This window comes from Myxocyprinus asiaticus, chromosome 5 (genome assembly GCF_019703515.2).
Source record: "Myxocyprinus asiaticus isolate MX2 ecotype Aquarium Trade chromosome 5, UBuf_Myxa_2, whole genome shotgun sequence".
Taxonomy (NCBI): Eukaryota; Metazoa; Chordata; class Actinopteri; order Cypriniformes; family Catostomidae; genus Myxocyprinus; species Myxocyprinus asiaticus.
Window position 1 is genome coordinate 28,734,302 of NC_059348.1, and position 15,772 is coordinate 28,750,073.

Genomic DNA, 15,772 nt, shown 5'->3' on the forward strand with positions numbered 1-15,772 from the left:
ACATGCATCCTTTCAATATTAATAACATATTCTTATTATAAATTGCGCCTTTTAAAGCTTAGCACCATTTGCCTGACGCAATTAATGTTGCTGAAAGCAGGCAGTTAGCGGAATTAAATAGTAAAGATATGTTTGTGTTCATTTTCTATTCATCATGCAAGCAGTTATTCATCAAACGATGATCAAATGATGGAGAAGAGCATTATACAGTAACTGGGTATATATCCAGATGCGCAGTGTAGTCAAGTGCAATTTCTGCATTTTAAAGAGCCAATTCAGGTGCTTGGATTGCAGTGGAGGAGCGATGTTGTACAGTCCCAGCAAAGTATGCCAGATTGCAGCCTGTGGTATCCTCCACAACCTAGCACTCACAACTCTCTCTTAAGTTTGCGAAATACGGCATGCAAATTGTGTTAGCTTAGATTTTGTATGCGCATTTATTTCATATAGAGAATGGGGTGCTAATACAATGCAGACAGCATGTGTAAATAAACAATGCTATCAGCAGATCCAATTTATTCTTGGTGAATTCTCCCTTCAGTGTTTTTTTTTTTCTTTTATTTCTTTTTTTTTTTTTTAAGAAACGAATGTTCTTATGAAAATTCTTACGATTAATTTTTTTGTTCACACAAGAACATTCAACAGAGGGAGGGAAAATTAAACAAAAAGTAGCAATAAACTGGCATGTGTGCCACTAAAGTAGCGATTGTGCCACTGGACAATGTGACTACAGGGGTCAATCCAGTTCAGTCTCTTTCCCTCCTCTGCGGTTTGTCTCTCTACTTTTCCTTTCTATCCCTCCTTTCTTTCTTCTGCCAACTCTCTCCATTCTTTCCAGTTCCCTTCCAGGAAGCTCTGGCATATCCCTGTGTCCCTTGGCAGTAAAGAGGCCATGCATCTCTGCAGTGAGCGAATGCCACTGAGAGTCCCTCTGGAGATAGCTGGAGACATGAAGCTAGCACAGTAAGGGGGAGAGACTGTTGCCAGCTTGGCAGTTCTGGAAAAACAAGCATCCATCCTGCTGATAGGGCTGGAGGATTATACAGTCTCTAAAACTAAAAAGCAAACAATAGTTTATCAAACAGTTACACACATGCCTACCATCCCTATGTCTGGAGGGTGTTGCCCAACATTTTTTTGTCCTTAATTCAACCTCTCCCATCTCAAAGATTGATCAGTTTAGTCTGGTGCTAAATTATGTATACATGGAGAGGCAATGCACTGCTGAAAATATGCTACAAAGAATGTCATCTCTCTCATGCTCTCTCTCCGACTTAAAGCGTGAAAAGAAAACCATGAATGAGCATCAGAGGGTATGTTGAAAAAACAGGAGAGATTGAGGGGAGAGGTTTTTTACAGTACAGCTTAATAAATGTGTCATCTCTCATGTAATCACCTAGTCTGTTAATGTTGAAATGACATTAAGAAAATAAATGGGGAATATCTCATGCTATGAGGGATAGCTTTTGGGCACGAGCACACACAGGATCTGCGTCTGCACGCAGCACACACACGTGACAATCGTGCACCTATTCTCTGCTATCTGTGTCACCATAAACGTTACTTTTTAAAGGATGACTGCATAACGCGATATGTTCATTAGCAATATCTCAATAAATGTGATATATAGTGCAGCCCTAATAGGGATCTGGAAAAGAATAGTTTTGAGATAGGTGAGTGGGTGGGTAGGTATGGGTTGGTGGGTGTGCAGTACAGGACTATGCAGTGATTTTTAAAGGGCTGTGTGTATTAGAAAGAGAGCGGGCTGTTGTAGTGGTTTTCAGGGAGGCACAGGTTTGTGTGAGAGAGGGATTAGACAGCCAGCTGTTGAACAGATGGAATGTGTGCTATGTGGAGATGAAAACACTCTTTGTCTCTTTCTCTCCCTTCCTCCCACACCCGTCTTTTGCCACCCCATTATCTGTGACATTTTCTGTATGGATCTGTACAATAAAGACTTCTTTAGAGTTTTATTTGGCCACTTTGGATAATACTTTTTTCTGCTGTTTCAAGATATGACTTATTGCAGTGTGTATTGTATCATCAGGGTTGGGAGGGTTACTTTTGGGTTACAGTATACATGCTGTAAAATGTCATTTGTAACATATTCCATTTGATTACTCAAGGTCAGTAACGTATTCCAAATACTTTGGATTACTTCTCCAGCACTGGTAGATTTTATTACTTGTTTTGACTTTTAAAAACTCTGCCAGTACAGTAAGACAAAATACACATGTTAAAAATACATTCTCTGAAAAATCTAAATTGATAAATCAAATTGATCTTGTTTTAAGGATTTTTAGATATTTTTACAGGAAAACTATACAAAAATTATTATCAAGAAAATGAGTTTTGCCCTAATATCAAAGGTCTTACTAGAAAAAAATAAATTATGATCCAACGTGAATTTTCTTGATAAAAATATATGATCGTGCCTGGTAACGTGCTTGTAAAATGGCTAGAAATAGCATTTTAGCTTAGCATAAAGCTGACAATTTACACAAGGTTTATTTCTATTTCTTCTGCTCCAAACTTACTTCAAACTAACTTCTCTGTCTGCTCATATGAATGTAACACATCATAAGAAAGTGTTTCGCCGCTGTTCAAATGCACTTTGGATCGCATCATTTATATGTATAAATGTTTTCCATCTGAAAGGACTAAATATTAAATGAAACAAATGACAATAAAATGCAAAGTAATCTCTTCAGTAATCAAAATACTTTTTGAATGTAACTGTATTCTAATTACCAATGATTTAAATTGTAACTATATTGGAATACAGTTACTTATATTTTGTATTTTAAATACGTAATCCCATTACATGTATTCCGTTACTCCCCAACCCTGTGTATCATATAAATTATGTTACTAAGACCTGTTTTTATCATCTTAGAAATCTTAGAAATTCGGCCCTTTGTTTCACTTGATGATACGAAAAAGTTTATTCTTGCTTTTATTTTTTCTCGCATCAATTATTGTAATGCACTTTATACTGGCTTACCTAAGAGTTGTATAGATAGACTGCAACTGGTGCAGAATGCTGCAGCCAGAGTGCTTACAAGATCCAGGAGTAGAGACCACATTACACCAGTTTTAGCTAATTTGCATTGGTTACCTTTAAATACAGGATTGATTTTAAGGTTCTTTTAATGGTGTTTAAAGCACTTAATGCTTTAGCACCATCATACATTTATAACTGTGTGGTGAGCAGGGCGGAGCCGAGTGGCGCCTGGGCAGAGCGAAGCTGAGATAATGAGTGGCGAATGACTTTCACCTGTATGCCACACCGGTCTCGTGTTCCAGCGAGGGGTGGCGGGAGTACTTAAGGAGAGGAGAAAGCGGCTGACGGGACAGAGAGATGCGTGAAGCTGTCAGTGTGTGTCAAGATGTTTCTGTGCTGCTGAAAAGCAGTGTTTTTGAATGTGTTGTGTCACATCAATTGTTTTTTGTTTTTTTACTAATTATCATTATATTCAATTTGTATGTTAATAATTCTGATTTTCCTACATTTGTTTTAATTCATTTTTATTTATCTTTGTACTGTTTCATTTTGCGATAATTTGTTTTACTTTCTCTGAAATGTTAAATTCTATGTTTTTATACTTCTAACCGTGAAGCACTTTGAGCTGCATTTTATTAAAAAAGGTGCTATACAAATAACATTTATTATTATTTTTGAAAAGTGCTCCTTGTGTAAAAATGGAAAAACCCTAATACCAGTCATCCTGTCCATGTCCTGTTCAGGAGCCACAACCTTAGTTGGTCTTTGTTAATGAATTTCTGGTTGACTAAGCCTTTGCCCAGGCACTTTTCACATTTTTCTATGGACTCATAACACCTCTCTGGTCCAATAAGCAGTCTGTTTAACGACCGTCACTAATCAAGAATGCGTCGTTCTCCCTCCCCCCACCAGTTGGCAGAAATGAGTGAAGAACCTGTGTGCGCACTTGTTTGCATAAAGATGAATAAGTCCACAAAAATGCTCTTTATTTTCAGCGTAAGGCACATGTAAACTTCCAGGAGGCTTTGATCTTAAAGCTAACAAACAAATCGGCCCAGTTAATGGAATTTTGGACTGTGAAGCGTGTTTGTCTAACTGATCACCAATGCTGATAGCGACAGCCTAGTTTCTCTATCTGTAGCCCCTTCACTTTTATTGTCACACAACCATATACACAAGTGCAATAGTGGGTGAAAGTCTTGGGTGCAGTTCCGAGCAACATAGCAGTCATGACAGTGATGAGACATAAATGAGACATATACCAATTTACAATAAACAGATTTACACATTACAATTTACATATCTAATATACACATAATTACACACAACACAATGTACAAATAATAATATACAATATACAGTATACAATACACACAATATAGAATACACATACACACAATATAGAATACACATTATACAATAAAAATAGTATATATAGTATATATAAAATATACAGTAGGTTGTATTGTACTGTATTGACATATATACGTATGTCCTGGAGGGAGGGATGCTCTCCTCCGATGACGTGTCTGGCAGTTCGCACCACCCTTTGCAGAGCTTTGGGGTTGTGGGCGGTTCTATTGCCGTACCAGGCAGTGATGCAGCCAGTCAGGATGCTCTCTACAGTGCTGGTGTAGAACCGTGTGAGGATGTGGTGGTTCATTCCAAAATTCCTCAGCCGTCTCAGGAAGAAGAGGCGCTGATGAGCCTTCTTCACAATGGCCACAGTGTGGACAGACAATGTGAGTTCCTCAGTGATGTGGACACCGAGGAACTTGAAGCTGCTGACTCTCTCCACTGGTGCTCCATTGATGGTGGTGGGACTGTGTTCTCTGTCTTTTCTCCTGAAGTCCACCACAAACTCCTTTGTCTTGCTGACGTTGAGGGAGAGGTTGTGCTCCTGACACCAGCGTGTCAGAGTGAGCACCTTCTCTCTGTAGGCCATTTCATCATTGTCAGTGATCAGACCTACCACCGTTGTATCATCAGCAAACTTAATGATGACACTGGAGCTATGTGTTGCCACACAGTCGTGTGTACAGGGAATACAGGAGTGGGCTGAGAACACAGCCCTGTGGGGCTCCAGTATTGAGGGTCAGTGATGAGGAGATGTTGCTGCCCATTCTAACCACCTGGCGTCTGCTTGACAGGAAGTCCAGGATCCAGCTGCACAGAGAGCTGTTTAAGCCCAGAGCCCGGAGTTTCACATCAAGCTTGGAGGGCACTATGGTGTTGAATGCTGAGCTGTAGTCTACAAACAGCATTCTCACATAAGTGTTCCTTTTTTCCAGGTGGGAGAGAGCAATGTGTATTGTAGATGCAATGGCATCATCAGTGGAGCAGTTGTTGCGGTAAGCAAACTGCAATGGGTCCAGTGATGGAGGCAGCACAGAGCAGATGTAATCTCTGATTAGTCTCTTAAAGCATTTGCTGATGATGGGGGTCAGAGCAACATGATGCCAGTCATTTAAGCAAGTGATTTTGGATTGCTTTGGTACAGGCACAATGGTGGATGTTTTAAAGCATGTGGGGACCACAGACAAGGAGAGGGAAAGGTTGAAAATGTCCGTTAAAAACACCAGCCAGTTGGTTCGCGCACGCGATGACGCGGCCCGGAATGCCATCTAGACCCGCGGCTTTACGGATATTCACCCGTCAGAAGGATCGGGTTACATCTGCTACAGAGACGGAGAGTGAACTAACCTCTGTAGCTTCGGCCGCGAGAGCTCTCTCCGCGAGGGTGGTGTTATTTCCCTTGAAACGAGCATAAAATTTATTTAGCTTATCTGGGAGAGAGGCAGCGGTGTACATGGCAGAGTTTTTATTCCCTTTAAAGTCCGTGATGGTATTAATTCCCTGCCACATGCTTCTAGAGTTGGTGGTGTTAAACTGTCCTTCAGTCTTGCCCCTGTACTGGCGTTTGGCTGCTCTGGTTTTGCGGAGTGCATAACTGGCTTGTTTATTCTCCTCCGCATTCCCGGAGGTCCGTGCATCAAGTGCAGCGCGAGCATCGCTATTTATCCGTGGCTTCTGGTTGGGGTAGATCCGTATTGTTTTGGTCGGAACAACATCCTCTACGCACTTTTTGATGAAACACGTTACGCTATCAGCGTACACCAGTCCATGTGATCAAAACAGTCTTGTAGCGTAGAATCTGATTGGTCCAATCAACACTGGATCGTTCTGAGGGTGGGTGTTTCCTGTTTCAGTTTCTGCCTGTAAGCGGGAAGAAGCAGAATGGAAGAGTGGTCTGATTTGTCAAATGGTGGGCGGGGGAGGGATTTGTAGCCATCTCGGAAGGAAGAGTAGCAATGGTCCAAATCCCGGTCTCCTCGTGTGTTGAAACTAATGTGTTGGTGGTATTTTGGTGCGACTGATTTCAAATTGGCTTTGTTAAAGTCCCCGGTCACAATGAATGCGGCCTCAGGGTGCGCGGTTTCCTGCTTGCTTATAATCCCATACAGTTCCTTGAGTGCCCGGTCTGTGTCAGCTTGTGGGGGAATGTACACAGCTGTGATAATGACCCCTTTTCAGGATGCTATCTTAGAAGATACAAGCTGTTGTTAAAGGGAAAGTTCACCTAAAAGTGAATATTTTTTCATTTACTCACCCTTTTTCAAACTCGTATGACTTCCTTTCTTCTATGGAACACAAAGGGAGATGTATTAGCCTCAGTCACCATTTACATGCATTGTATGGAAAAAAAGATGCAATGAAAGTGAATGGTGACACATTCTGCCTAACATCTCTTTTTGTGTTACATGGAGTAAAAGCAAAAGGTTTGGAACAAGATGAGGGTGAGTAAATGATGACAATTTTCAGGTGCACATCCCTTTAAATGCCTGTAGTACCGCTACAGTGCTTTAGCGCTCATTCACAAACACACTCGCAGACATGTGGGTGTAGTTACTGGCCTGACCATTTGGCGTCTGCAACTCTGTGGGTGTTCTTGGAGAGCTTTTTTTCCCCCAGTTGTCTGCAAATTCAGTTTTGGATGTTTACCTAGCACCTCCTTATATACACATGCACGCTCTTATTCGCATAGACCAAAACACACCTAAACAGCCAAACACTCCACTCACACTACAGATCCAGACCACTTTTTTATATTTCCTGAAGGCCACAGAGTGATTTCCATGTAGGTCTATAGAGTGTTGTGGGTTCTTTTATGACTCGGACATGACCTCTATAACCTGTGACCCTCAGAAGAACATTGTCACACTAGGTTATTAAAGTTAATGTGAATTGGCTTTTTTAATAATCAGTGTTAGGGGGTTATTTTGATCTTATTCTGACCACAAACAAGCTGTTGATCTGGCCTCTCTGTTTCTCTCTTCATCTCTGTTACTTTCTCTTTCCTCAAGTTCTGTCGCTCCATTGTGACCACTCTATCTTTACCTCCATTCAATCCTTTTCACATTCTTTATTTTCACCCCCCTTTTTCCGCTCTCCTGTCTTTGACCTTACCCTGTAATTGAAGGCAGACACTGCTCTACACCCCAGATATCCAGAGAGAGACTGAGAAAGAGGGAAATTAACTTATTCAATTTGCTGTCAGACCAGACTTAAAATAATTGTTGGCCCCAAAAAAATGATTCTGATATCATTTATTCACCCTCTTGTTGTTCCAACCCTGTGTGACTTACTTTCTTATGCAGAGTACAAAAGGAGAATTTTTTTAGGTGAATGTAACAGTCGCTCTTTATCATTCAGTTACAGGACTGGAGCTCTCTTAAATCCTTGAATGTCTCAAATTCAGTTCTCAAAATTTAAAGGGTTAGTTCACCCAAAAATGAAAATTCTCTCATCATTTACACACCCTCATGTCATTTCTGCTTTCATTTATCAATCAGAACAAAAGCTATTGTGTGACTTAAGATGACTTACATTGAGGAATATAGAGCAGTCATATGGACCACTTTTATTTTTACTTTATGGTGCTTTTGTGTCATTTTTGAAGCTTGAAAGTTCCAGTTACCATTTATTGTAAACACATGGAAAAGTGCAACCATTATATTTTGTTTCCTTTTGTGTTCCTATAATGTGGTTTGTTCTCGGTGGGGCGCATGGTGAGTTGTGCGTGGTTGCCGCGGTGGATGGCGTGAAGCCTCCACACACGCTATGTCTCCGTGGCAACGTGCTCAACAAGCCACATGATAAGATGCGCGGGTTGACTGTCTCAGACGCGGAGGCAACTGGGATTCGTCCTCTGCCACCCGGACTGAGGCGAATCACTACGCCACCACGAGGACTTAGAGTGCATTGGGAATTGGGCATTCCAAATTGGGAGAAAAAGGGGAAAAATCCCCCCCCAAAAAAAAAAAAAAAAAAAAGAATGACTTAAGGGTGAGTAAATGATGATGGGAGATGTTAGTTCATTTCTTTCCCTTTCATCTTTTTTTTCTTCCTTCTGTTTATTTTGGTGTATATATTGTGAGGCAACAGTCATTCAGAACATGGCAGGAGGGCGAGACCGAGTGAACATCTAGCATCAGCCAAACGGCTCCCCGTGGAGATGGCATGCGTGAGAATCACAGACGTAATGCTTCTAAAAGCTGTGCTTGGCAGCAGCAGAACAGATCAAGGTTTCCCCTGAGGGCAGGAGAGAAAAGAGAGTAGAAGAAGGGGAGAGGATGGAGACACAGGTGGACATGATGGTTAGCTTGTGTATGGAGGTTGTCAACAGGTAACCCTGCTCCTTTGGAGTCATATGGATTACTTTTATGCTCCCTTTATTTGCTTTTTGGAGCTTCAAAGTTTTGGTCACCATTCACGTGCATTGTATGGACCTACAGAGCTGAAATGTTCTTCTAAAAATCTTTGTTTGTGTTCTGCACAAAAAAGAAACTCATTCACATCTGGGATGGCATGAGAGGGTGTAACTATCCCTTTAAGGCACAAAAGTGATAATATAAGGAACAAAGTCACAGTGTCTCTTCACATTTTTTTGACTGTCGCAGTTTCACTGAGAGACAGAGACTGGCATTCCATATGACTTTCTTTCTTCTGTGAAACATAAATGGAAATATTTTAAAGAATGCCATGATCACTGATTTCCATTAAATCGAAGTTGATACTGACTAAATTTTAAAGTTTAATAAACACCCAAAAGTGTCATAAAAGTAGTCCATGTGACTTTTGCATCATATTCCAAGTCATCTGAAGGTCTACAGTCACTTTGTATAATAAGCAGACCGTAATTTAAGTAATTTTCACTCTCAAATAAAATCATTGATCAACTCATGTATACAGAGCCCAAATCAAATACCTCATTAACATCAAACCTCATTGGTTCTCTTGTACAGCTCATGACCAAACGTCATTACATTAAATATTCCTTTTATTTTGGACCCTGTCTGCACTCATCTAAAAGCATGACCCTCTTTCTGTGTTTGTGTGTTTTTTAAAATGGTTGCTACTCTGTTAATGGCAGGAGGAAGGCAACCTCATATTCTTCCACATGTGCATGATTACTCATCACTTCTCAGTAATAACTTCATTTATCACGCACACACACTCACGCACGCGCACACACACAGACACACTTCATTAGGAAGACTTTCTGGCTCTTGAGGAACCCTGTGTTCTGTGTGCCTACCTCCCGGGGTCATTTTTAGGTGATTGTGTATGGCATCACTTTTACCGTGACTCATGAGGGCCCAGAGGCATTGTGAATTCCCAGTGTGCTCTCTACTCAAGAAATAAACACACACATCAATCACATATTGAGTATATTTGGGTAGTTGACAAATAACAGGAACTTCATGAACTTAGGTTATGAACTCAGTAGATTGTTACATTTTTTTTTTTTTTTTTTTTTCTCACCAGGTTTTTCATAATTAATTGTTACATTTTTTTGTTTCGGCAGTTTAACAGTCCTACTGTGTGACAAATGAATTTCCTATGTAAAGGAGTCATATTATGAGGACTGAAAAAAAAATGGAATGAAAGTGTTGATTGTGCTTTGCAAATGTACTATAACTTTCAGAACTTCCACACCTGTAAAAAAAAGACAATTTGTTACTAAAGCTGAAGTGTGTAATTTCTGTGCCATTAGTGTCACCAAAAGGAACTACAATAATAACCACTGTTTTCAAACAGTTTCCAGATAACTCCACCATCTTCTGTTGGTTGTACAAAGAGATCAAACGGTTCTGCCCCAAACTTACACCATTGGTTGAGCCAGTGTTGCTGTGTCAGGCCAGATGGGCCACTCAAACATATAAAGGAATGTTTTGAAAGCACCACAATGTTACACTTCAGGAAATCAGCCTATTGCATATTAAGCTGGGAAATGAGATAATTTTAACATCAGCTACAATACATCGGCTTTCAGCTGCAAAAATGCATTGTTTCGTAATTGAGTGGCTTCCTGATGTCAGACGGATTCATATATTTTAACATATGAACACATGACTAACCACATTTATACGTCAACGATGCCGATTCGGTGTTCAGACACCATCCAATCATGGTGAGGTGATAGGGAGGAAGTAGGATAGATACTATTATTCCTAACACTGGAAAAACATAAGAGTCACTGCTTGACATTTCATGTAAGCTACCTGTTTACACACACATACTTCTCTTTTTTTCTTTATCACTATCTTTCTCTTTTTCTCTCTCAGACACAGTCATACAGACCTTCTGGGGGGGGGGTCTCAGAAAGGGGAGGCAAATGTCAGTAGTTTCTCACCAGGTGAATTGCAACAGATTTAAGTGCTATATAATCCACTCTCACGACTCTAAAACCCTTATTAAAAGAAGATAATTTTATAGAGACCAGAAGCCTAGACCATGCATGCAAACACACATGAACTCCCCTTGTATGCACTGATTTATGACACCAAGAACCAGAGAGAGAGAGAAAAAAAGTTTACTCTCAAAATGAGTAAAAACTAATCATATGGAGGGACGTCCTGTGTGTTTTGCTCTACTGTGGAAATTGTAAATCAGGGGTTGGTGGGCAATTTCTCTAGAGAGAGATGAGTTGTGTGTTGGGGGGGCCACACAGGCCAGTAAAGATTTAAAGGTATTCTGTCAGGCTGTCTGTCGCTGCTGATCATGGAGCTTAAGTGAGCTAATCCGTCCATGGGAGCATGAGGTAATTGAGCTTTTTATTTTTCTTCCTGTAAGCAGATTTCAGTTTGGTGTGGGAGTAGCGTACGAGTTATGGATGTGATTCACTGTTAAGACATACAGTAGAAACACAGGCTCCTCTGTGGTTATGAAATACAGCCCTTATTCCGAAAAAGTTGTGACCATATGGAAAATACTAATAAAAACAGAAAGGAGTGATTTATCTATTCTATTCACCCTATGCTGTTTTGAAAGAACTATAACAACATATTATTTGATGGTTTACCATGTGATTTAAAAAAAAAAAATATATATTCTTATTTTTTATTTTTTTTAAATAATTATTATTATTATTATTTTTTTATTCACTCATTTCAAATCGAATGATTGCAACATGCTCCAAAAAAGTTGGGACAGTTGAGTGTTTACCACTGTGTAGCATCACCATTTCTTCAAATAACACATAAGTTTGGGCACTGAAGACACAAGTTTAAGTTTAGCAAGCAGAACTTTCCCTCATTCATCCATTATGCAGGTCTTCAGCTGCATGATTGTACGGGTAATACAATCGGTTTTGTGCACTTTATAATGCGCCACACATTCTCAATTGGAGACAGGTCAGGACTGCAGGCAGGCCTAGCACCCACACTCTGCTTATGCAGCCATGTACTTGTAATTTGGGCTGCATGTGATTTGGCATTATCCTGATGGAAAATGCAGGGACGTCTCTGGAAAAGATGGTGCCTGGATGGCATCATATGTTGCTCCAAACATTTTACATATCTTTCTACAGTAATGGTGCCTTCACAGATAGTTACCCAATGCCATGGTCACTGACACACTCCCATACCATGACAGACACTGGCTTTTGGGCCTGACGCTGATAACAGCTTGGATGGTCCTTTACCTCTTTGGCCCGGTCAACACAATGGCTGTTTTTTTCCCAAAAACTATATGAAATGTGGACTCCTCAGACCACAAAACATGATTCCACTGTTCTACTTTCCATCTCAGTTGAGACCGAGCCAAAAGAAGACTGCAGTGCTTCTGGACAGTGTTGATGTATGGCTTCTGCTTTGCATAATAAAGCCTTAACTTGAATCTGTGGATGCAGCAGTGAATGGTGTTGACTGACAAAGGTTTACTGAAGTGTTCCTGAGCCCATGTTATGATATCCTTTACAGACGAATGACGGTTTTTAAGACAGTGACGTCTGTGGGATCTGAGATCACGTGAATTCAGAAGGGGTTTTCCAGCAGGACAACAGCAAACCACATTCTGCCTGGATTACAAGTGCCTGGCTGCATAAACAGAGTGCGGGTGCTAGATTGGCCTGCCTGCAGTCCTGACCTGTCTCCAACTGAGAATGTGTGGCGCATTATGTAGCGCAAAATACGTCAGTGAAGGCCCCGTACAATTGTGCAGCTAAAGACCTACATAATGGATGTATTGGAGATAAATTCTACTTGCTAAACTTAACAAACTGCTGTCTTCAGTGACCAAACACTTAAGTATTATTAGAAGAAATAGTGATGTTACACAGCGGTAAACACTCAACTGGAGTGTTTTGCAATCATCTCATTTGAAATGAGTGTACATTTAAAAAAAAAAAAAAAAAATTTACTTAGAATTACTTTCACAAGGTAAAACATTATAATGTGTTGTTGTAGTGCTTTCAATATAGCATAGGGTGAATGTAATTTACAAATCACCCCTTTGTTATGATTAACATTTCCCAACTTTTTTCGGAGATTGGTTGTATTTTCCAGTGCCAAGTATTGACACAAGGCAAAATATGCCCTCTGTTTCTCCTCAATTTCTTATTCATCTTTCAAACATACTGTAGTGTTTGCTGTTTTCCCCTCAGCTGTGTTTCCTTTCTTTTCAGAGAAATCTGTGACCTGTAAAAGTTGACTGGCTTTTAATGCTTTTATGCTTTTATCTACTACTGGGTTTTTGAGGTAAGCCTGACCCCCATTGAATAAAAATGGAATAACACCCCTTTGTTTTGTCTCTCTCTCTCTCTCTCTCTCTTTCTCTTTCTCTCTCTCTCTCTCTCTCTCTCTCTCTCTCTCTCTCTCCCTCTCTCCTGAAGATCATGATTCAGAAGCAAAGAGAGTTCAAGATGTTCTATCAGGAATGGAAAAACCACAGGTGGGTCTGGAATATTCTTTAAAACCTAACAAATGCTAATGGTTTTAACATTATCAGATAAACAGGTTGTTCATCAATGTGTCAAATAGACAGAGCCAGCAGAAAGCGCAGGCTGCAAATACACATACACAACTGGGCTTGTGCTGAAAAAGACAACATGAAGCAGAATTATTTTAATGTCATGTGGAGTCATATTCAGTAAAAATGTTCTTTTCATTTAGTTCTGTTAACAATTTTCAGTTCCATTTTCAGCCACACAGTGGCAGTATTTCTTATGGTATGTTCTATTGTCAGGCACTTGAGGATTGGGCATGCATTGCCAACAATGGCAATGTTGACCTCTGGTTTATCACCATTCTGTTTTTTCCCATCTGCTTACTCAGTGTTTATGCTGTTGTTTTGTTATCTGACAAATTATTACTACGATAATTGATAGTCCATTTGTGAAATTCGCTCAGTTGCTCATTTATTAAACATCTGTCTCACTTGTTCACTTTTCCCTCAGTGTATAATTAATCCCCCATTATCATAATATCAATCAGATTAAGGGAGAAACAAAGCAAAAATATTGGAGAACTGAACTGAGTTAGATGCTTACTAAATACAGCGAGATTCAAAAGTGTCCACAATAAAAATCTGGGATTCCAATCTAGTTTAAATCTCGAGATAAACAAAGTTTTAGCATATTGGAAAAAAGTTAATGACATAAAATGAAGAATAAATATTTAAATTCTGCACTATTTCTAGGTCATTAATCAAATAAGCATATTTGTGACCATGTAATCCTCTTTGACACATTCTCAAATCATGCTGGAATAATATGGATCATCAGTTTTTGCACAAATTTCTAGCTCAAGTGCATGCTGTAATTTAAAGCAAAAGGTGGCAGACAAAATACTAAGAAATGTAGTTTATCCTGAATTCTGAAGTCAATATTTAAATTCAACTTTACACAAAGAAAAATGTGGAACAAAAGCTTTGTCATTAGAGGACTCAAACTCAGCTTTAGCAAGACCGACATACTTTAATAATACACAAAGCAAGTGCACTAAAACCACCACTCTATAAATACATAGTGCAATTATGTTTGATAGCAAGACAAAGCAGAGTGCATTGGCACAAAATGAGAGTGCATTAATTGGAAATGCTGCCAGATCCATTAATAAGAGTTTGCCTTCTGCAAAGTTATAATTCCTCACCAGAGTGTGAATACATACAGGTAGACACATCAGAAGCAGTGTACTGTCTAATGGCAGCATTGAGGGTGGATTATTCTTAGACCAGTGGCTCTCTCTACTGTTTTTGCTACAGGACCCAAATTTTGCATTGGACATCAAATGGTGAACCATCACTGCACCAAAACTGTTTAGCAAAAAAAAAAAAAAAAAAACTTAAAATCAAACATTACATTTTATTTATATTGCCATGAACTGCATAAGCCCAACAATATGCAAAATTATTAACATGACTAAAGCTAAGAAAATGTAAAATTGTGATTTCTTAAAGTCTCTGGAATTCCGGTGGTCATGAAATTCCCTCATTAAATCATTATTATGATAAAAATGTATGTGATATTGTCATATATTTTGTCATAAGGTCATTGTGATTTTTGTATGCATTCTCCCCTTTATGAAGTCATAATGGTATTGGAATATAGCTCATAATGAATTAGGAATGTTTTGCCCCCTGTAAAATCCAGGGATGTAAAGTAACGAATTACAAATACTCACCTTACTGTAATTAAGTAGTTTAAAAATTTTATACTTTTACTTGAGTACATTTTAAGTGCTGTAACAGTACTTTTAATGTGCTATTTTCCCACCGTCTGTGTTCACTACTTCCCTGTCCTGATTTTATTTATATCTATCAACATGACTGGTTAGGGAGAGTCTCGTGACCCATCAAATCACACATAAAAAACTTGAATGGCAGCTGTAGATCAGGCGCCAAATGTTATGGTTGTGGAGGATCCTTCAAACACAGTTCAACACCTCAACATCACAGACGCACCTGAAAGGGTTTTTTGCAGTGAAAAAGGCCAGTTGCTTGATTGTGTCGTGTGAGTTTAACTTGCTCAAGCCAGATATCAGCATTAATCCTGCCTCTAATTTTAAGAAACATATCAAGGTAAATTTAATATTTCTGCTTACTTGATTCTGTGTGTCTATAATGTAGTCTGTAAATTAGCTATCTATCACTGAGATTATTGGGTTGATGTGAGAGATTAAGGCAATGTTATCAATAGGGCTGGGCGATAAAACAATCTTGATGTTTATCTAAAAAAGAGAGATGTCTTCGATATCGATGATAAGCTTTTGAGTAATTTTCTATACTTAGTTTATGTTCTACACCTAGAACAGGGGTGTACATTACATCGATCACGATAGCAAGAGCACCACTGGTTGGTTGATCTAGATAAAATATAAAGATTGTCTTTTTATTTCCTGACGTCTGTAGTTTGCATGCTGTTTGATTGACAGGTGGCTAATGTTTGTGCACTAATGCGGGTACACGCCTAAATGGTCAAATACACTT

At 39.4% G+C, this 15,772-nt stretch overlaps 1 protein-coding gene across 2 annotated transcripts in view; it reads left to right on the forward strand.

Moving 5' to 3' along the window:
* LOC127441514 (fibronectin type III domain-containing protein 3B-like) overlaps positions 1-15,772 on the forward strand; it is a 225,655-nt gene that overhangs the window by 148,948 nt on the left and 60,935 nt on the right. For both annotated transcript variants that reach the window (XM_051699036.1, XM_051699035.1), the window contains one exon: positions 13,179-13,237. In XM_051699036.1, coding sequence (XP_051554996.1) covers positions 13,179-13,237 — 59 coding nt within the window. The remainder of the gene's footprint in view (positions 1-13,178; positions 13,238-15,772) is intronic.